The following is a 22,077-nucleotide window of genomic DNA, read 5'->3' on the forward strand; positions in this document are numbered from 1 at the left end:
GTTCGATTTGTAGCCACACCATGACTGTATATCAAAGTATTCTAGAGTTACGTGTGAGTCTGTCTGTCCTAAAGCTTGGTCCAAACTGTTTCATACAACAGGATAATGATCTCAAGCAAAGCAGAAAATCTACAACACAATGGCTGAAAAAGCAAGGAATCAAGGTGTTGCAGTCAAAGTCCAGACCTCAACCTGATTGAAATGCTGTGGCAGAAGTTTAAGAGAGTTGCGCATAAATGAATGCCCACAAACCTCAATGAACTGAAGCAACGTTGTAAAGAAAAGTGGTCCACAATTCCTCCACGGTGATGTGAGAGACTGATAAAGTCACAGAGAAAACAATTACTTCAAGTTATTGCTGCTAAAGGTGATTCACCAAGCTAGTGAATCATGGGTATACTCAGTTTTTCACAGGACTGCATAGAGTCTTGTGAAAACTTTCTTTATCACATGACTGTATGCGCCCTTAGGCAATATATTCTTTATCAGAAAGAGGATACACAAACATGCACTGAATTGGATTTTTATGTTCTTATTTTAGCTGTTTTTAAATTCTTATAATTGCCTTTTCTTTCCATTACATTGTAAACAGACACAAGGTGATAACAAATTATGATTTCTAACTAACAATTTATAATTAAAGTTTTGAATTAATAGTTAAAGGCTGCTCATTTCAAACAAATATTTGTGGTTCTTTGTTTAAATTAAAAAAAGAACAACAAAAGCAACCAAAAAGACCTTTTTTGAGCAGTATCTGGACTTATCGTTTAAAATAGTGTTTATAGGAATTAAAAAGTAACAAAACATTCTGAGTCCTAAAAATATTCAAAAGCAGTGTTTCATAAGGTAAAGACACAAATATTAAACAATACAGTCTAGAACTGAAAGAACACCTTGTATTAATTAAGGCTGAGTGCAGGAATGGCAGCAGTGCAACTGAAGGCAGCACACTGTGATCACTTGTTACAGTCTGAGTGTCTGGCACTGGGTACTGAATATTACTGGTTGTGATCCAGGCAAGAGACCTAATCCAGAGCGAGTTTTTTTACTTTACTTTTCAAGGCTCATTTTTATGCAATGTGTGATTAAACACAGCAGGAAACGGGGAGTTGGCTAGCTGAGAATTCTAGGTTAAGGTAATTGTTCCACATTTTTGATAAATATACTGCATTTCATTTTCTTTTTGCAGGTTACATAAAAGGTCAGATATGCCACACTCGTATCTGTCCATTCAATAATAACCTGAAGCCAGTAGCCAATCAGCTTAGCCTCGCTCCAAGACGGGAAATTGGGAAACAGCAATCCTGGCTCTGTCCTATTTTAAGAACATACATTCGGCAGCAATAACATAAACGAGAATAAAACAATCTGCAGTCATCTATGTGAAGAAGTATTTATTGTCCCTGTATCCCACAAATACAGTTATCAGAGAATCTATCAGCTATCGGCTAATGACTTGCCCCTGGGGGTTTGAGGTGTAACCAGCAGCTACGCGAAATAAGGGATAACCTGATATTCAGGTCACCACTCCCTGTTCCCAATCCCTATTTGCTGTCCAACGATGGATGCTGAATAAAAAAGCTAATAAGAAGCTAAACTGTCAGAAATTGATGGCTGATGGTTTCTAGATTTCATTTTAGCCCATGTATTTCTCTTTCTCTCTGCACAGACAATTATTCTGCATGCCAACTCAAAAAAATGACTCTTCTGTATTACTCGGACTACAAAATGACGACAGATGGAAACCAGAAAATGTCTGGTATGAAAAATCTTGTCCCTTGCATACAGAGCCTGCATATTCACATGCAGATATCTGTTTATAGAGATTACAATTACAGTGACCTTTAGCAGTCTGGCTGCCTTGCAACCAAAGAGAAAAGGCTAACTGTTTCTCCCAGTTTCAGCCTCTTGTGCTAAGCTAAGAATTGCCAGATGAAGGCCATGTGTCAGCATGCATTGGTCAAGCAATAAATCTGTTCTGTTATGTGTTGCCTTGTTAAGCTAAGCTAAGCTAATGAGCTTCTGGATCCAACTGACTGATATAAGTGATATTGATCTTCTTATCTTCTTCAGCTCTCAGCAAGAAAACAAATCAGTTTTTTTCTTCCCAAAGTGACACACAGTCCTTTAAGATTGTTCATAATCTCAGTGTGGCCTGGATAGTGAGTCATAAAATCAAGGTTTCTGCTAGTCGGTGATCAAATTGAATCCAAAATCTCAATAATCATAATAACAGGATAATGTCTGTTTTTCATTCACTGTCACAATTACAGGCATTTACTTTACACAGGAGTAAAAAGCCGTAGTTTGACATAGGCTAACATGTAAATGATGCAGATGACATCTTAATAGTAAATGAACAGAAACAAAAGTTTTGCTTCTAGAAAAAACTGTCAAGTGGAAAACAAATGGTGTTATTTTTTTCACACCAGCTTCACAATTCAAAGCATCCAAAAGTCAATACCCACACTTGGCAGTTCAGACAAAGATGAAGATGAGGTGCGAGACGTACAAAACATTGCATTCTGGGATCGGCCTGAAGCACAAAATGACAGTGATTCAAAAAAGCTCCATCTGTACATGCTGGGTACACTGGGGAATTGTGTCTCAAAGTTGAAATGCTAAGAGGCCATAACAGCATAATCACAGTCACACAGTTAGCTATTTGTCAAAAATAAACCACAGGTGCCGAGGCTAGAAATGACGTGTGCAGATCTGACTCATTTGTCCGTAGACTACTGATGAGCTGAAAACCAGGTCTAAAACACTCGCTTTCTACTACTATGAGGAGATTTCAAATGCACTGCGAGAGTTGCTGCAGGACATTAATGGGAAATCCATTTGGAAATAAATGAACATGGTGCCTGCTAACAATGGCTTTTTCTGACAGACACGCAATTTATAACAAACTGTGTTTATAAATGTACCTTGTGGCATAAATTGTCAGGTCAGTGCACAACTTATTTGACCTACAAGGAGCATACAAAGCAATGACGAAGGGAACCATACTGTATTGATTGATAAATGCATTTTCCTTCTGTGTACAATTGGATATCTGTCAGACCAGTACACATCACTGGGGGCACAAATATGACCTTCTTTTTAATCGTTTGCCTTTTGTTTTGCACAGCCTTGAATAACTTAGCAATATTCAAACTGGAGTGACTTTGCGGAATACAAGCATTCAATAAAAAAAGGTGGCCATGACAGATTAAATATGGAATAAGGTTTGAACATTGTCCTTTATTCATGAGGCACATTGAGGTGATGTGTGAGAACTCTGTTTAGTGCTTTAGGTGTTATGTAAAAGGCATCTAATCCACTCCATTCCAGCTTTTATCACAGCTATCAAAAACTAAAAAAGCAGGTATTTATGCTTATGCAAATGAGCACTGCCCTTAGCCCCCGCTTCCTGCAGATGAACAGAAAACAGGAAAAAAAAAAAGTAATGGCTCAGGCTGTCATCAGATTCCACTGAGAGCTCTTTTTTTCTGCAGCTTTTTTCACAACTATTTATTTCCTCTTAAGTAATGTCCCTTAAATGGCTGTTATGTAACTTGCCACAGCTTCAACTCTTGTCTCATTTGCCTCCATAAATCAAATGCTTATTTAAATCGACCTTTAAAATAATGAGGACAGAATATTGTGACAAATTTGGACATGAGCAGATGAAAATCAGCAGGTACTGAATACTGTTTAAAATGCTCATTTCCAGCTAACCTTTTAGTAACGCAGCTCAGAAGAAAATTTTGAAAAGTGTTTATGAAAAGCAGTATTAAAACTGGCCCGTACTTTTGAAGTTGTTGATGAAAACTCAAGCACTTCCCCATGGACACGGTCCCTTGATTGAGAGATGTATTTAATTGATCTTTTTCCTGCATAATTTAGGTATAGGCTTTCTGGATTCCTGCAGCTGTCCTGGATTTGTACTTGTACTCAGCAGTTATGGGTCTTTCTGGGGAGACAAACAGTACAAGCATTACAGCTTTGAGATTGAAAATAATGTCAAGGTTGGCTAATTGTAGGCCATGCCAACAACGAGCAAATAGGTTTCTGTATATCTGGCTTTTAAAAATCATCAGTGTTTCATCAATAAACTATTTGGGACCTGAGGCACTTCGCACTGTCACTAAATATTTCTGGTTGAAGTGAGCTGAAAAATAGCAACCAGTGTGGCAAATGTAAGAGTAGCTTGGCAAGAACATGGTTTATCAGTGTCAGAGGACAAGTTGCATGAGAAAACTGTATATTACTTGTATATTTTTGTGCTATTTTCTGAATAAATGTACATGAATTTATATTCACGGGCTAAGGATTTGTCCCTCACAGCAATGACAGGCAGGAATTTGTCAAGCACCATAATACCTGTTGTTCTGTGTTGTGTACAGTGATGTGAATTATTTCAAAGCGCAAAAGCAGGTGTGACAGCACCCAGCGTGAGTTTGTAGGAATAATGGTTCGTACTTTATTTTCCACTTGAGTACCAGCTCCACTCTCTCATTTGCATGCAAGAAACTCCACGGAGCAACCTAGGAGTCTTCAAAGCTGATCTCTCAGGTAATGCAGCAGCATCAGGTTTTACATCTGATCATATTTGACTGGAGATTTGATCATGTCGATTCAAACTGCGGGAACAGTTCTATGTGTTTACAAATTCAGGCAGGGGTTTCTGATGGCAAGGGGATACCACTTCATCTTGAAAAGCTAAATTTTGCTCAATTAAAATAGATTCATTGGCAATATTTTATTATGTTCGCCGTGTCACCACATTTGGAGAAAAAAATCTTGTAATGAATGAGCCTTTTCGGTATTTCAATCACACCTTTATTGGAAAAAGAATGAGCAGTGTGCAGAGTGTATTAAACTGAATTTCAAAGATGTAAAATTAAATTAAAAAAAAAAACAATTGTGAAAAAATGTCTTCTATCATAAATATGTACATGTTTTAATGAACCACATGGACAACAGAAAATATTTACACTTTTTATGTACACTTGGAATAACCTTTTTTTAAAAGACAGTTGCAACTTCTGAACCTGTAGCCACAGTCACAATATTTGGGCTCTGTCTGACTGCAGCGCCTCCACCACGAGCCTCGTGTTGTTGCTGAGGGTAGTAGGAAGGAAGGGTTCTGGTCCTGGAGAAGGTCTGCATGCTGCTCCGGGACTTGGGCTGACTTGTGCCATAACAAGAGTCCTTCCAAGACTCGGGGCAGCCATGAGGATTGTTGAAGACAGGCGCTGGGGAAAAGCCTATTGTGTATGCATTGTTTCTAGGGGCTCGGAAGCTCTGTGGCTGTATTGCACAGTAGGTGCCTTGGCAATCCTCTGATAAGCTGTTAGCTGCACCTGAAATAGAAGCGATATGAATTAAAAACAATATAATGGTGAGCATTTACAGATTAAAATTTTACATATATTTTAAAATAATTGATCATTTATATATTTCTGATGAAGGTTTGCTTTATCTGAACTTCAAATCACATACAGGAAAACTCACTCTTTAGCCTCGGCTGGAAGGTTCTGAAGTTCTTTCTGACTCCATCGCCACTGATATCAGAGTCACTGTCGTTGAAGTCACTGTCCCCTTTACCACTGTCCTTCACGCTCAGCTGATCAGTGTTGCTCATCCCACTGCAAATGCAATCAACAAATACAGTATGAGGCACAACTGCATCACATTAGCTTGATTATTGATGACTTTTTTTTCTCCGCATACACAGCACAGAACTTTGTTGGCCATCTAACCTCATTTTGCATAAATGCCACAAGCAACTTGTATGTTGTTTGTCTGTGTCTGTGTGTGTGTGTGAAGTATTTTTTTTAAAGAAACTCTTTTTAGTTTGATTTCACTGTTTGTAAAGCATCGTATCTGAGAAAAGACATTCATTTAGTTGTCTTACCTCACTTGCAAGCAGTATTTGTCACCTTGCCACACAGATGTTGGTTGGAAATGCTTGGAGGGCAGGAACATCTAAGAGAACAAAGTGACAAGAGAGAGCTTAGTTTCCATTTCTGGCACACAGATCAAAGCAGTACCAGGAAACATCCTATAAAAATATAAGGGAAAATAAAACAGAAAAAAATGACTAAATGTAGTTGACTCACCTTCGTCTCAGAGTCCCTGCTCCTCTCCTCGTACAGGCAGGAATCGTCGAGAGACAAAGAGGTCCTCTCGTGGAAGAAGCCTCCTTGACCTGTGTAAATGTTTGGTTCTGTTGAACTGAGCATGGGCAGGGGCCTGCCGTCAAACAGGCTCTGACACACTTCTCTCTTGGCGCCACGGCTTCTCCCCCCACGTCTGAGTTTACATGTCACAGCTACAACCACTATTGCAATCAGCAACAATGCACAACCCCCACCGAGCATAATGATGATAATTAGTGAGCCATCAACGCTGGCGCTTTCTTCATCACTTGACCGCAGCACAATGACAACTTGGTCTTCGGAGGGCTCTGTGTCTGAGACGACAAACCTAATAGTGGCACTGCTAGAGAGCGGGGACCTGGCATTGTCACTCACTGCGATTTTCATTTCCAGCACGTCCCCAATTTCAGCTGTCAGCCATTGTTTTAAACCAATCTCTCCAGTGTCTTTGTTCATTGTAAAAAGCTTCGGATCACCTTGTACAATTTGGTACGAGAGTTCTCCATTCACTCCATCATCCTCGTCTTCAGCTGTTACACGAAGGGCAAGATAGCCAGGAGGTGCATTAAAGGGCAAAGGAATCTCAGCAGATTCATTCACAAGGACAGGGAAGGTGAAATATGGATAGTTGTCATTTTGATCCACAACTCTGACCCTGATTGTTGATGTGCTTGACAGAGCAGGGGAACCTTTGTCTTCTGCTTGGATGACCAGCTCAATCTCCTGAAGCGTCTCATAATCAAAGGACCTTAAAGTATACAAAGACCCTGAGAGTGAATCCACAGAAACATAAGTGGACACTAAAGAGCCGCCTGGTACCTGTGAATCGAGGAGTTTGTATGAGACTTTGGCATTTTTTCCCATATCAGGATCTCGAGCAACAACAGTGGTCACATATGAGCCTGGGATGTTATTTTCCAGGACTGAAACTTCATAAAGTAGCTTACTGAACAGAGGGGGGTTGTCATTCTCATCTGTTACACGGATAGTGTACTGTCTGATAGTTTTGAAAGGTGGGCTTCCCAGGTCTTCTGCAACCACAGTCAGGTTATACTCCGGTATCTTCTCTCTGTCTAAAGTGGTGGTGGTAACGATCATGAACGTGTCTCCATATGCCTGCTGGAGGGTGAAATGCTCGTGCTCGAGCAGATTAACGCGCACGTACCCATTGGAGCCAGAGTCTCTATCCGAGGTGCTGATCAAAGCCACGAAGCTCTCTGCAGCTGCAGCTTCCGTGATGTAGGCGACTCCATCACTGCTGGAGGTCATGGGTTTGATGCTGATTTCTGGTGCGTTGTCGTTCACGTCCACGATATCTATCACAACTCTGCAGGTGGAGGGGACAGAGTTCGCGCCTAAATCAGACGCTTTGATGCTCAGCTCATATGACCTCCTCTTCTCAAAATCAACAAGCGCCTTTAGGGTCACGTCACCGGAGTGGGGGTCGAGGTGGAAAAGGCGCGCAGCTTCTAACGACAGCCCGTCGGAGAATGCGTACATCACTTCGCCATTTATGCCGTCATCGGGGTCAAAGGCGTGCACCCTGAGAACACGGTGGCCCACCGGAGAGTCTTCATTCAGCTCAACTTTCAGAGAGCTGTGCTCAAAAGTCGGGCTGTTATCGTTAAAGTCCAGCACTTTAATATTCACTGTCATTGACCCGGACTTTGTAGGCACTCCCCCATCATATGCGGTGACTTCAATAGTGTAGGAGTCCTCCACCTCCCTGTCGAGCTGCCTCACCAGCACCAGTTCAGCAAACTTCACCCCATCCTCCCGATCGCGCACTTCAACAGAGAAATGGCTGGAGGAGGAAGAGTTGTAGCTTTGGATGTAGTTGTCACCCACGTCCTGGTCGAGGGCGATTTGCAGAGGGAATCTAGAGTCCAGTGGCACATTTTCTACTATCTCCAGAGTTGTCTCGTTGCGAGGAAAATTGGGTGAGTGGTCGTTGATGTCTTTCACCTCGATCTCCACGTGAATGAGTTGAAACTTCTCCCTGGAGAAGGCCACGATGTCGAAGGTGATGAAGCAACGGGGAGTCCTTGGGCAGAGCTGCTCTCGATCAATTATTTCTGCGACACTCAGAAGTCCGTCGTTCTCTCTCATGTGAATCACAGAAGAGTTATTCTCTTGCATAAAGCGGAATGAAGTGTCAGGGTCATCAGCTGGATCAATCTTTAAATCTTGAGACAAATTACCTATTTCTGTCCCGGGTGCGTCTTCTTCATAGGTGAAATACCTTGTAGTTGTACACTGAGCAGTATTTAAAAATAAAACAAGCACCACGTACAGCCCAGCTGCTGCAATCTTCCACACTGTCATATTGAGGGGCTACTGAATGCTGCCCAAAAAAAAGGTCCTAAATCATGCAAGCAATCCGCCACTTGTGCTATGTCAGGTCGAATCACAACTGTGTTCAACTCTGACTTTGCTGCGGGACTATAAGCCCCGGTATATGCAAATAGGCTGCCCAGTCGACCAATGGCCTTCCAGTCCTGCACCAAACGGAACACGTTTGCCACTTCTGTTCACTGTTTGGGGTGCAAATGGTTCATTAAATAAACCGATTGTGGGGCTTTGTGCAGGCTGATAAGGTTGTTTTCTAAATAAATCTACATAGGGCCATTAATTAACTAACTAAATTACTTGGAGGACTGCATATAATAGGACTTCATGCCACCAGAGGAAGTTTAAAATTAACAACTTAGAATAAATGACTGGGCGAGTTTGTTGCCTCTCTAAAGGACATTATGCAGAAGCTAGGGTGTAATGACATTAAAAGTGCAATGGACATATGTCAGTGAAATTATACATTGGTGGTAATTACTGAGAAGCAGAAAAAAGTTAACAGGGGCGTATGACATAAGAAAATATCCTGAGCATGATTGGCAGTCTAAGTGCAGTTTTTGCTTTGCGGGGAGTGGTGCTTTTAAAATGTGAGGAATAAAGGTAGTGATGAAAGAAATATAAGATGTCTGAAGTAGAAATGCCACAATGCAAAAAAATACTCATTACACAAGGAGGAGAACATGCATAAAGTAAAAAATAAAAATGGTGCAGAATGATTGCCTGCAAGTGTTTTCTTATAAACATTTTATTACAGCAATATTACTGTGGATGTTTTAACAGCGAGGAGCATCTTAATGTTGTGGAGGTGGTACTATTTTGAACAAGTTTATACCTACTGGCTCTTTAATAATGCATTAGTACATACATATGCCTAAGATTATCATATGAGTATAGCTGTCAATTAAATGTGATGCAGGAAAAAAGTTCTACATTTCCCTCTGAACTAAGTAGAAATATAATATAGGGTGAAAATGAAATATATATACAAGCAGCGGAACACAATAGTGAGTTAATGTATTTAGTTATTTCCAGCCTGTCTTTAAAGGCAGGAGAAAATGCAAAATAGGAACTGGGAAAGATCTAATAATGGAGGGTCCCATATCTAATGACATTCATTTATATTCATTTTCACACATATTAAAATCACATAGTGCTCGTATTTTGACATTTAAACTTAATAACACTCCATACATATTTATTTTTGCAGTTTTTTTTCCTCTTTCCACTTTTATTCGTGTAAATGTTGCAAATAAACACGATGCATAAGGAAACACACGTATGTTTTTTTCTATTCGTTTTATTTTGGGGTTGAGCATCTGCAAATACTGTCTCATCTGTTCAAATAGTGGAGGAGGAATTTCAGCGTAATGCGGTTGAGAAAACCCACAAAGCCAGACAAGTGTCATTTGATTAGTGCTGTGTTTTGGACACCCACAATGTTAATTACACATAGAATATCACTGTAACTCTGTGTTAGAGGAAAAACCTGCCAGTATAATCAAGACCATCTGTATTGTAATAAACACCCAGTCGTACTTAATTTACCCTTTTCAACAATGGTTCTATAACAAGAACTGTGGAAGTCTGAAAAATAAAGAAGTCAGAAAGGACTGCATTGATTCCCAATCATACCACACACACAGGGTGAGAGACTTGCAGAGACACACACACACACGCACACACAACAGCAACAGCCCTCACAGTGATAACAAAAGAGCATGAGTCAACCAGGCCTTTGTCAACCATATGGGTGATTAGCTTCTGCTGATTAAAAGGCGTCTATTACCCTTCAAAGGGCTCTTGACGCCTCACAAAAGTTTGGGTTAAATCTGTCTGAGCCCCCCCAAGAGGGCACACACTGAAAGGTGCAAAAAAGCACACAATAAAGACCCACAGAGACCGGAGATACTTGTCAGTGAGAGGTGATAAGGAGCTCTGGGCTGCCATAGTTAGAGTGTTATACAAGCCCAATTTTGCTTGCTAAATGTGAAAATTGATTTTTTTTTCTTTCAAATAACGGTGCCTGCTGTTCTTGGCAAGAACACCAGGCAGCATTAACAGAAAACAATAACAAAATGTTCCAACACTTTGTAGCAGAGTAGGCTAATTTATAATGTATGGCACTGAAAGCTGCAGTATATCCATATTGAACTTGGAACGTGCCTCAGTCTGATCACATTACAACAGAAATGGATGTTTAGAACTTGCCCTCCAATCCACAAGGCATCGAGTCAACAAGTGGGTTTTCCTATATGCTGAGGTCTGTTTACTGCCATAAATGATTACATCAAGTGGTATTTTGGGCTAAACGCCAAGGCAAGCCAATGCAAATCTAACCTAAATGGTTAATCTTGCAAGTGTAACAGCATTGTGTCACCGTTTGTGCTACTCAGCACTAAGTGAGATATGTTATGATGTGGAGTTGAGCGTAAAAATTAAATGTAGCCTCTATATCTAGTCATTTTTGGCTATTTGTTAGTCCGCATCTCTATTTTCAACCTTTATTAAAAACAAGATCATGCTGAACATATGAACACTGAGCCAGCGGGGGCTCGAATATAAGATACTTTTCTGCCATTACCAGACACACAAAGCCTTCAGCACAATGGCCCCATGCTGGCTGGGTGTTAAAATCCAGGATTTTATGGCTATGAGGAGTCAGAAGGTAATACAGAATTATCAGGCAAATTAGTTGTTTGCCTCTAAGAGGATTATGCTTTAATCTTATCAAATGTCTCACACACTTACCACTCTGTGCTGCAATGGATTCAAGGTAACAACTGAGCAGCTGTTGATAAAATATTTTAGTCGGTACAGACATAGTGATTAAAAGAGCAGCTCCACAGGTTGTGATGATCTGTTCATTTACGATTTTCTTCACGCATCCTACAGTGTGAATGAGCTAACTGGCTCGATGAGAAACTTCAGCCACTCGTGTCCCGAGTGTTTTTTTCTGATCGATACATCATTACAAGGTCACCAGAGGTCTGGCCACAAACAAAGCCAGGCTAACACAGGAGTGATACTTGTTTGCCATTTAAGTCAGGTGATTAATGCAGATCACGGCTTGATTAAGATGTGTGTGGTGACAGTAAGAACATTACAGCAGATTAATGGGTTTTGCCATCTGTTCTCTCACTGAGGTGATTTTAATTAATGGTAAGAATATTGTTAATCTTGCCATAGCAGTGAGCATCACATTAATCACAATGATGGTCAGAAATCAATCTGATTGCCAGACAGTCTTCAACATCACATGGAAGCCATTTGAAGATTGCATCTTGCCCACTTCACACACCTCCAGGTATGGAGGCAGGAAAGGCATTTGGTGACACCGGGAGCAGTAATCCTGGCATATGCCACTGGGAACAAATGTCTCAAAAGCCCACCTTTTGGAAAACAGCCACAGCGTCACCCAGAGTTAGAAAATTCAGCCAATATTTTGCTAAGGTTTTCAATAAAAAAATTGAGAGGTATGTAAACTGCTGTTAAAAAAAAGTTTCTGTGTAGGGATTTTTTTTCTTAACAATGTTTTTGGTTTGACTGCAAAAGACGCCTGCACAAATACAGAAGACAAACAAAGAGGCACGAAAATACAGGTATGTGTATGGACAAACTACAAAATTGACACTTAGTAGGAAACACAAATGAGCTATTATGCGTAAAACTAAAGCATGACACAGAATAAAAAACATTAATCAGCTTGGTTTCCTTTGTTGATCTGGCTCGAATTCATGACAACACTTTGTGTTGTATTTTACATAATTGAATAAAATGACAATCGTGTCATGCAAATTTTGCAACCACCAGGCGTTGCATATTGTCACAGACACTGCATGTACTCGAGCTTAGATAATTTACATTAATTAAAAGTTTTTTATACTGACTTTTAAATTCTTGTATGGAATCTCAAAACAATCATAACACGTCTTCCTTCTCCTAAAACTGATTCACATCTAAAAGAACCAGCTGTGTGAATCCAGAGTATAGACAAACGCTGTTCTCTGGTATGTTTAACCACCTGTAAATGTCCTGGCATCGGGTTGTTTAAACATTTACCCTGCTGCTAAGCGCCTCAGTGGAGTCTTCATTGATTTGTATTCATGACACAGCTTTTTTTAAATTTAGATAGGTGCAGACTTTTTTTTTTTTGCTACGGCTAGAAACTCATCCAGGCATTTTCAGGCCAGTCCCTTATCAGTTTCCTCATCTCACTTTAACCTTAGGTGCTCTAATAAACTGGGGGTATACATGTCAGTACCCTGGTCGTGAGGGTCATGTAGAAGGTTTAATCTCAGCCATTTGGGCTGTCTGAAAGGCAGATAAAATAAGATTATCCTGTGCTTGCTTGTGGCCCTTGGTGGGACGAGAGGGTGGAAGTATGCGAGCAGCAGCTGCAGAGGTGCCAAATACTCAGACTGGTTTGTGGTCTCTGTGGCTTTTGGCACCTCCTGTAGCGTTACAGGCACAGATAACCACTACCACCCCACACCACCCCTCCCAACCAAAGCCCATCCTCGCAGCTCTCCAACCGATTACAACAGGCCAAATGTTTAACATACTGTCCCTAATCACACTTAACATTCTGTCACGATATGCTTCTAAACAGCTTTTAGGGCCATATAAATCACATAGGTACTTGTGGCCATGATTAGGTCTTTGGTAATTGTTTTCTTTTCCTGTTGGTTTCATTTTTTTTTCCTGTTGAAGCAGAGTGACTAATGCATTCAGATCATTTCAGGGGGGATGAAATCTCTTTAGTACAGCTGCTGAATTTAGAACATGTGAGAGGCAACTTAAAAGATATATTTGTAAAACAAAGATCAATTATGGAAATAAATGCATAACATAAGAAAATCAGAAAATGCCTTACTATTTTATGATAAATTAATTAGTCTGTTAGGGCAAAGCATGAATAATAAAGGCTTCCCCATAATTAGATCTCGGTGGACTCTACATGTTTTAAACAAATCCAGAAAATTAATATCGATGCCGTGTAAACATGTTTCCAGGATTTCTTCATGTTGGCCACAAAGGCTGAGTCTATTAAGAAATTTGGAAAGACAGATTTTGTTGTTTAAATCTCCTAAAAGCCGAGGCAGATCAAAAGAGGCATTAGTATTCAAAGACAAATCATGTTTGGCTGAGGTTCCTCTACCCCCACTCAACTCTAGCCATTCCCCACTGTGTAACTAATGCTCGCTGCCTGAAAACGATTGGAACAACAGTTGCTAGCTGCACTTTATTATGCATAAGCATTTCTGAATAAGCTTTGACCATATGCATGAAACAGGTATGCTACCGGTGCACAAAGATGTTTGACTTTTCAAATTTAAGCACAGAGAGGAAAAAAACTGAATACAGTATATCACCGCATTTAAGAAAATACCTGCAAGAGAATCACATGAGCAAACAAAGGAAAACAGGTTTAGGAATTGAGGCCAGTCATTTCAAAATGGGGAGTCACCCTAAAGGTTTAGATTAAAACAGTGGCTGAGAGTGCCATCTACAGGTTGAAACGCTGCCATGTTAACAGAGACGACTTGCAAGCAGCAACAAATATTGAAAACGCTTCAAATTTCCACACTTGTTCACAGAAAATGATAACAAGCAAATTAAAATAAAACATTATCACACAGAAACAGATTGTTTGCTCTCACTAATGAATAATAAATCTGCATCTTTTCGTTCGAGGGAACACGCAGGCACAGCAGAGGATCTAAGATGCAAATATAGAGCAAAGATCAGGAACCTCAAAATAGAGAAGCAAACAACTGGATTCTACACAAAAAATCAGCTTTCCCTCTATTAGTGTGACGTGTGGCCCTGTGCGGGCTTTATATCACAGTAAAGACTCTACTATGAGTTTCAATCCAATTATGATGACTACTTCACATTTCATGCCTCATAGTGAATTTTACCACCCTAAGCAACACAGATGAGCCCCCCACCAAAAAAAAAAAGATCAGCAGGCCTACATGTTAACCTCCAGTGATATTCAGTGACTGCTGATTGCAGGCACATATTTGATGTGACAATATCCCTATCAAACTTTCACTCTGATTTTCATTTTCCACGTCACCATTTAAACCGGTCATTGTAGATGCTAAAATACTCCCCGTTTCAGGGTGTCTGCAGCCACGGTGTAAACACTTGCCATTCATATTTCCATGGCTTGTTGGCTTTTATTATCAGGTGAGGTAAATAAGAATTTGCTCGGTAGTCCCGGCTGTGATTTTTTTCTCTCCCTCTCTCCCTCTTGCATGGTTATATTATTCAAAGCAGGAAAGATAAAGTACAGCCTCTTTGCTTGTGTGTTTCTACATGGGAGTATTTATATGGGTCTGCATGTGTGCGTATGTGTGTCAATGCTAATTTGTGCCTTTTTCAAGGGCCAGGTCCCTCTCCTCCTTCTTGAATACATTTCACATCTCCATATTGCCATCCTAGAATGTCAGCTCCTTGAAGCAATTTCCTCTCAGCCATTATCTGATGGGTGAGAACTGTTTCCCATTGGCAGGTGCGGATGACACTTGGGCTGTGCAGGAGCTGGCTGTTAAACGTAGCACTGGCTCCTTACCAAGCTCCAGTCTGCCTGGTCCTGACAGCCCCCACAGGGCTGGCCACTGGGGGCAGACTGTTGGGCCAACTGGCCACTGAGGGGTGTAATCACTCCCTCTGACATATTTGGCACAAGCCATCCATTTGCTGCACAACAGAAAGCTTTGAATGACTGCCTTGCTTAATCCTGTTAGGCCAGGAGAGGGCAACATTGAGGTGGGAGATAAACATTTGAAAAACTCTGTATACTCCAACCCTGCAATGGTTCATATCATATAAGATAAGAGGGAAAGGAAGTAGGGATGGAAAAGTCACGGTCAATTTAGGCAAAGAACATTGTGAAATCCAATTTGAGAAAATATTAATATCAATTCCACCCTGTGAGTTTAATAAGGCTTATTTTATCATTTTTATTTGTCATCATTGTAGTAAAGGTAATTTTGCTGTCAAGATGATTTCTCAATTTTCCACCAGATAACAAATTAACAATATATAAAACATAATTACAATTCAGCACAGTAAAACTGCAAAAGACACTAATCGCCAGGCAAGAGGGTATAGAACATACCCTCTTGCGTGGCGATCATAATCTTAAAGGTGCATATTCATAGACCAACAAGTCCTCCAACCAGTTAAAGGTTCCATATGGAGACAATAGCCCCTTATTTTTCAGCCTCTGCTCATAAGAGTCCGCAATTAGGAATGCAAAATTGTAACAAAGGCACTAAAGAGAATGCCTACGGTGCATAGCTTGTGCATGTGCGCAAGTGCATGAGTGGAGCAGAGAGATAGATTAATGTTGAGGGGCATCAGCTTAGAGGATGTTTTGTTTCCCCACTGAGTGCCGAGTGCAGAGGGGAGTTAAGAGAATCCAATCTGGTCGCCGAGTCCTGCGGTGCGAAGAATGTTTGGAGTATGCTCGGTGATAGCGGACTCCATTACAGCACCGAGTCTCCGGGTAGCCTGCCATTGTGCTGGCAAGCGAGGAGGTTAATCAGATCCCAGCTCCATTATGAATGCTTGCTATTTCTAAAGGGCTCTATGAATAGAAAACTGTAAGCTCTCATAAAAATGAATCTAGGCTCTGTGCTTTTACAGAAAAAAAAGGCCTGATAAAGAATAATGTTGGTGTATATTTGAAGTGATTCCACATCCTCCAGAGCAAAACCAAATGAGTGCTTTATAGAGCCCTAGTTATTAATTATCTGAGATTAAGAAATTCTCTTATAGCTCCGCCACTATGTTCCCCCATGTCTGCGTTGTTTGCTGTAAAGGGCAGATTAGCTTAATTGATTTTTGAGTATTAAATTAATTTTACATTGTGAGTCAATGACATCTGCTTTCACAAATTAGCTGGTACGTTATCACCCTCCTGTCATTAAAGCAGGACACATTGCTAAACAAACTTTTCAGGCACTCTTTTGTTTAAGCTAATGAATGGATTTTCAGCTTGCCTTGTAGTAACTCATTAAATGGCTGTGTTAGTCTGTTGACAGACTTGATAGCACCATCTAAGGATGAAACCTTCATCTGCAGCACAACAGAGGTTTGGCACTGGAAGTGAACAAGCTCCAGGATGTTTTAAAAGCCAAGTTTGGTTTTCTCGTGAGTTCAACTCAAGAAGATATCTGATAAAGCAGGCACTACTTGATAACACCACCAGCATACCCCCACTCACACATTCAGCTGAAAACCTTACAGATTAGGAGGCTGCTGAATGGTGCTTCTTGTCTGATGAATCTGCAGATTTGTGACAGGGCAGCTGATGTCTCCTGTGCCTCAAATTTCAGGGTAGGATCCGCTGCTGATTATAGTAACACAAGGGAATTGTATGTTACCCTTGCTAATGTTTCATTACTTTTCCTACTTTATTATTATTATTATTATTTATTTTTTAGGTCCATTTAACTTACACAATCTCGTCTTTTATATTTATCCGCTAAAGCGCTTTAAAATGCAATCTGAAAAAGTGCACTATAAATAAGCGAGTGTTATGGAGTATACAATTACATAATGTGCTTTTACGATTGAAAATATTTAGCATGAATCACAATCAAAGTCACAATGCAGCACGTCTGTGAGGAAAACTGAATGAACAAGACAACAGGACATGGCTTCTGTGAATAATGCAAACAGGATATTCAACAGTCTGCCCTCAAGACAACATACACTAACTGTGATTTAGAGAGCAATCAGCGCATGCCTAATAGGACAGTTCACATTTCGCACAATTTGTAGAAAATCTATTTCTTTGTGAAGGCTCAGGAGCTGAAATTCAACTAAGCTTTACAGAACAACAGAGCACTATTATGGGAGGAAATGTGTTAACAGGCTAGACAGCCCTATTCTGAGCAAAGAGGTATTTAAGTACTGAAGATGAAGTGAGATGGAAAATCTCATTTCCATAACAGAACAGGAAAAACAGTCTGGCAGAAGGTGGTTTTTTTCCCCCTTTTTTTTTTCTGTTGAATTGTCAGAGCAATCACGGCCGAGCCACAGCCAGGGCAGCAGACTAAAAGGAGTGGGGGTTGGTCGGGTGGGGGTTGAGCCCTCTTTCCCAAAACACATACAAATGAACTTGAACAATCTCGTGCCTGCACACACACACGCGCTCTCTCTCCCTCCCTCTGTCTCTCTCTCTCTAACACACAACCGTAGATACACATAGATGCAGGCATGCACAAACATGGCTAGTCTCAAAGGAGCAGACAGCGAACACATTATGCAAACAGAGGCTTTTGTGTGTATGCTGTTGAACGTGTCTGTGTGTTGGAGAGAGAAATTAGACTGATTAAAAATCAGGAAAAATCACAAACTGTTAGATGAATCTCCTAGGGGCTAATTAGTATGTTGAATCCTGAGCCAAAAACACACTGTTTGACAAATCCGGAAATGTAGGTATATTCATGATTTGTTTTTCTGAAATCTGATTTAAACGTCGGACATGTTTACATTTCAAATACCGCACAAGAGCAATATCTGCATCGCATTGTTTTCCTCCAAGCAATCAATGTGCTTGCCATACAGAAGCTGAATGTGGAGGCTTTGAGGCTGTGAGTTATAGACGTTACTACCATACAGAGTAAAGTACGAGCCATGGACAAACAGCAGAGCCGGTTTACAATTTTCATGTGTAAACCCAGAAACAGTGCAGTAGATAAACATTGGAGTACATTTTTGGTGCTTCAGGAGCAGGAAATGAACTATTGTTAGCTTTTCCATTGTGAGTTACGCAACGGAAAATAAACTAGAGGAGGTTGCGAGAGCAAAACTGAAACGAGCATCTTTGCAAAGCACAATAAATATTTAATTCAACCCTAAGATTAGGTTAACACTGAATGTTTTGTCCTTGGCCATAAACTGAGCCCTGAAGATATTTGTTCAAAAGAAAGAACCATAAGCTGTGCGTGAGCTAATTCTGTTCACCTTATCAAGGAGAACTCTGAACCGTGCCCCTCTCTTCAATCATAAACTTTAGATTTTTATGCACCTGCTATCAGCACAGTCAGCCAGCCCACATGAATATATTCAACATCGCACAGAGACAGTGAACAGAGGGAGATCTGTTTTATGTTTTGAGTACAGGCAGAAATGTACTTTAATATTTAAACCACCTTCCACAGTCGGTAGCTCTCAGTATACTTCTCACCCTGCCTTGTCGACTCCTCCTTGGGTTCAATGACACCCAGTAAGTTGAATGGTCATGACATGACAATCAATTGGACAGACACATGAGAAAGGCTATTGACTTCCATACATAATGCATATAAATCCTGCTTCAATTATCCAGTGTTTTATAATTGAAACGGAATGCATGCATTGTAGAATTTATAATCCTCATTTATTCTGGTTTTGCTGCACATACCGTGTAAATCTTAATCCAATAACCACAGCTAGAGATACAGAGATAGGTTAACAGCAACATGCATGAAAGAACAAAAGCATTACTTATGTTTTAGAGTACTATTAAGTCACCGGTGCAGTGGAGAACAGCATGGTTCGTATTTCTGGAGAAAATCTGACATTTGGAGGCTGCCTCAATCTTTGCTGGGAGATGGTGGTCTTGGGTTAAAGCTGTATGGCCAGCAGGGCACAGACTGTGCTAAGGAAAGAGCCACCAGCAATCCAGCAGGTCAGCAAAGTCCACCTGTGCCTAATTATGTTTTGTGCATGTGTGTCTGTATGTGTAGAAACACACACACAGACCTATATATCACAAAATATTAAACCCTAAGATCAGCAAGAGTAATTTTTTTAAGTAATTCAGTAATTTAAGATACAATGGTATAATTAGTACTAGTTAGGAACCATTAGTGGCCAGAGGACAATTACCCTTATTGCAATTAAAAAGACCAACTGGAGGGTTGCTACAAGCAAATTTACTGATTAGTTGAAAGTAAAAAATGTACTTCAAGGAAACTGGTTTAAAAAGAGTGACTCTGACAGGAGGTGTACCACTACAAATCAAAACACTCATCTGTATGTGACCCACATTTACTACCAAACACTTCTCAGTAAATGCATGTGCAAGACATAAAATGGAAGCTGTCTCTAGAGCAACCACAATCTGCCACCAGGAAACCTAACAGAAGAACTGGCCTTAAAATATTAAAAACCACAGTGCCAAAAAACAATCTAGCAGATAATGATCTGCGCCTGACTGGAAATAAAAGACACTGACAGTTAGACAGGAGTACAGCATGAAAGTAAATTATTTCGCATGCCCTCTGGCTTGTACATACTGTCTGTTTCACAGATATTCACCCAGCAGAGGCAGCCACAGGTCTGCATGTCCTCAAGGCACAGCTCCGGTCTGCACAAATCACTATAGAAGAAGCAAAATAATAAACCAACCAACACTTTATATTTGCAACTTACTTCCACGTATAGGCTAGATTGATTTTAGATTGTTATTATAGGTCAACACAGCCTGTTAAACAGCTATTATTATCTTTAAGAAGCTGTTGCAGGGATAATTAACTTTTAATTCAGTTCAGTTTTAATTTTATTTTATGGCATCAGTTCACAGTAACAATTGTCTCGAGGCACTATATTGTAAAGTAAAGCTCCAACAGTAGTAGAGCAAAAACAAATACAAGTACAGAAAATCCCCTAAGAGCAACAGTGGGGAGGAAGAACTCTAGTTTAACAGGAAGAAACTTCCATCAGATCAGGTTCGGGAAGGGGCGTCCACCTCCTGCAACCTTTTGGGGGCTGAGAGGATAAAGAAGGCATAACAAGACCACAAAAAACCAAACAAGAAAACACAAACTATGGGAAAAAGTAAACAAAAGTTCATGACATGCAGTAATGGCATTTACAGTAAGTGAAAATACAGAAGTAGAAGAAGCAGCCCGAGTCTACAACAGAAGGGGAGTTTGATAAGCTGAAGGCTCTGCCCTCCATTCTGCTTTCGGAAAGTGCTGGAAAGCCTCTTTCTGAGAGCAAAGTGCTCTACTAGGATAACAGGTTGCTATGAGATCTTTAAGGTTTTATGAGGCCTCATCACTCTGAATTCTTTATGTTAGGAGAAAGATTTGAAACCAAATTCTGCAAAGTCAATGCAGAGTACTTAATATGGAATAAATAGGATGTCTCTTTCTTGAGGCACCATCAATAATTACTTGGGACTCACTATGTGAAATCGGCAGCTTTCCTGTTGGGAATATGATGCAAAGGATTTCTACTCATGCAGCATCATTTTTCTTGACTTGCAAGAAAACAGGTCTTCTTGACCTAAGCTTTGCTTTTACAGCTGTGCTGTATCACTACCTCACTTCATCTTGTAGCTCTTGGATTGGCATTGATATTTTTTTAATCTTTGGATAGTTATGGGTTGGCCTGAATAACATGCGAAGAGCACCAAAAATGCTCTAAAGTTGCTTTTGATATGAAATTGTCACCAGATGGTTGGTAACAACACATCCAATCCACACAAAGAAATCAAAACTGTAGCTGTACATGTGTAATAGTGAGACAGGGAAAAAGTATTGAACACACTTCTTGAAATTGATTTAAAACTTTGTATAAAGGCCTTTGTTGGTGATGACAACTTCAAGACACCTCCTCCATGGAGAAAATAGTCACATGTGTTTTGGCCCATTCTTCCACATAAACAGTCTTCAAATCCTGAAGGCTTTGTGGGCCCCTTTGATGAACTCTGACCTTTAGTTCTTTCAATGAATTTTCAATTGGATTCAGATCAGGTATTGAGCGTTTCCTTGGCTGTGTGTTTTGGGATCATCGTCTTGCTGAAACATCCACCTTTGTCTCATCAACACGGTAAATGCAGTCATTTTTCCATTAATCCTTATTTCAATCATTTCAAGCATGCCAATGCAATATGCTTAAAAAACAGCACCAGCCCATGATGTTCCTACTTACACACTTCACTTTTTGTCTGGTGTTTTGGGGGTGATATGCAGTGCCTTTTGACCTCCAAACACAGTGTGTATTATGGCATCCAAAAATGTCTCATCTGTCCCGACTATGTTCGCCCAGTATTTCATGGGCTTGTCTAAATGTTGTTCAGCAAACTTTAGATTTTCTTCAGCAATGGAGTCTTGAGCGTGCATCCAGGTCATTAAATGCATTACTCATTGTTTTCTTTGACACAATTGTGCCTGCTGATTCCAAGTCTTTCTGTAGCTCTCCACAAGTGGTCCTTGGCTTTTGGACAAGTCTTCAGATAATTCTTTTCAGCTCTGTCTGAAGACTTGTGGGGAGCACCTGGTCGAGGCCTTTTTATAGTGAAGTGATGTTCTTTCCACTTCTGGATTATGGTCCTTAAAGTGTTCACTGGCACCTTCGATTGTTTATAAATTCTTGTGCAACCAATGGCATCAGTATGTTTTACAACAATAAGGTTGGACAGGTCTTGAGAGAGCTCATTGGTTTTACCCATCATGAGATTGTTGTGTTGTTGTGTGACACCTTGGTAATAACATCTTTTAATGGGCTATCAGTTCAGTCTGAACCAGCTGATATTAATTTGCACTAAGTGCCAGGATTGCTTTCT

The 22,077-nt window shown here is 40.3% G+C and overlaps 1 protein-coding gene across 1 annotated transcript; it reads right to left on the reverse strand.

Annotated features, from left to right (window-relative positions):
• Window positions 1–4,867: 4,867 nt before the first annotated feature.
• pcdh8 (protocadherin 8) lies at window positions 4,868–10,244 on the reverse strand. Its single transcript, XM_031738615.2, has 5 exons — window positions 10,152–10,244; window positions 6,108–8,402; window positions 5,903–5,973; window positions 5,500–5,633; window positions 4,868–5,348 (listed from the first exon to the last, which is right to left on the reverse strand). Exons 1-5 carry the CDS (start codon window positions 10,242–10,244, stop codon window positions 5,011–5,013), a joined length of 2,931 nt encoding a protein of 976 aa, XP_031594475.2. The 3' UTR covers window positions 4,868–5,010.
• Window positions 10,245–22,077: the final 11,833 nt, after the last annotated feature.

The sequence above is a fragment of the Oreochromis aureus genome, linkage group 16 (genome assembly GCF_013358895.1).
Source record: "Oreochromis aureus strain Israel breed Guangdong linkage group 16, ZZ_aureus, whole genome shotgun sequence".
Lineage (NCBI taxonomy): Eukaryota > Metazoa > Chordata > Actinopteri > Cichliformes > Cichlidae > Oreochromis > Oreochromis aureus.

Coding starts and splice junctions, on each gene's coding strand:
- pcdh8 (XM_031738615.2), bottom strand. CDS start 10,244: ATGGTTGACAAAGGCCTGGTTGACTCATGCTCTTTTGTTATCACTGTG. Junction 8,403..10,151: donor GTGTGTGTGTGTCTCTGCAA/GTCTCTCACCCT, acceptor AATACTGCTCAG/TGTACAACTACAAGGTATTT. Junction 5,349..5,499: donor CTTCCAGCCGAGGCTAAAGA/GTGAGTTTTCCT, acceptor CTTCTATTTCAG/GTGCAGCTAACAGCTTATCA.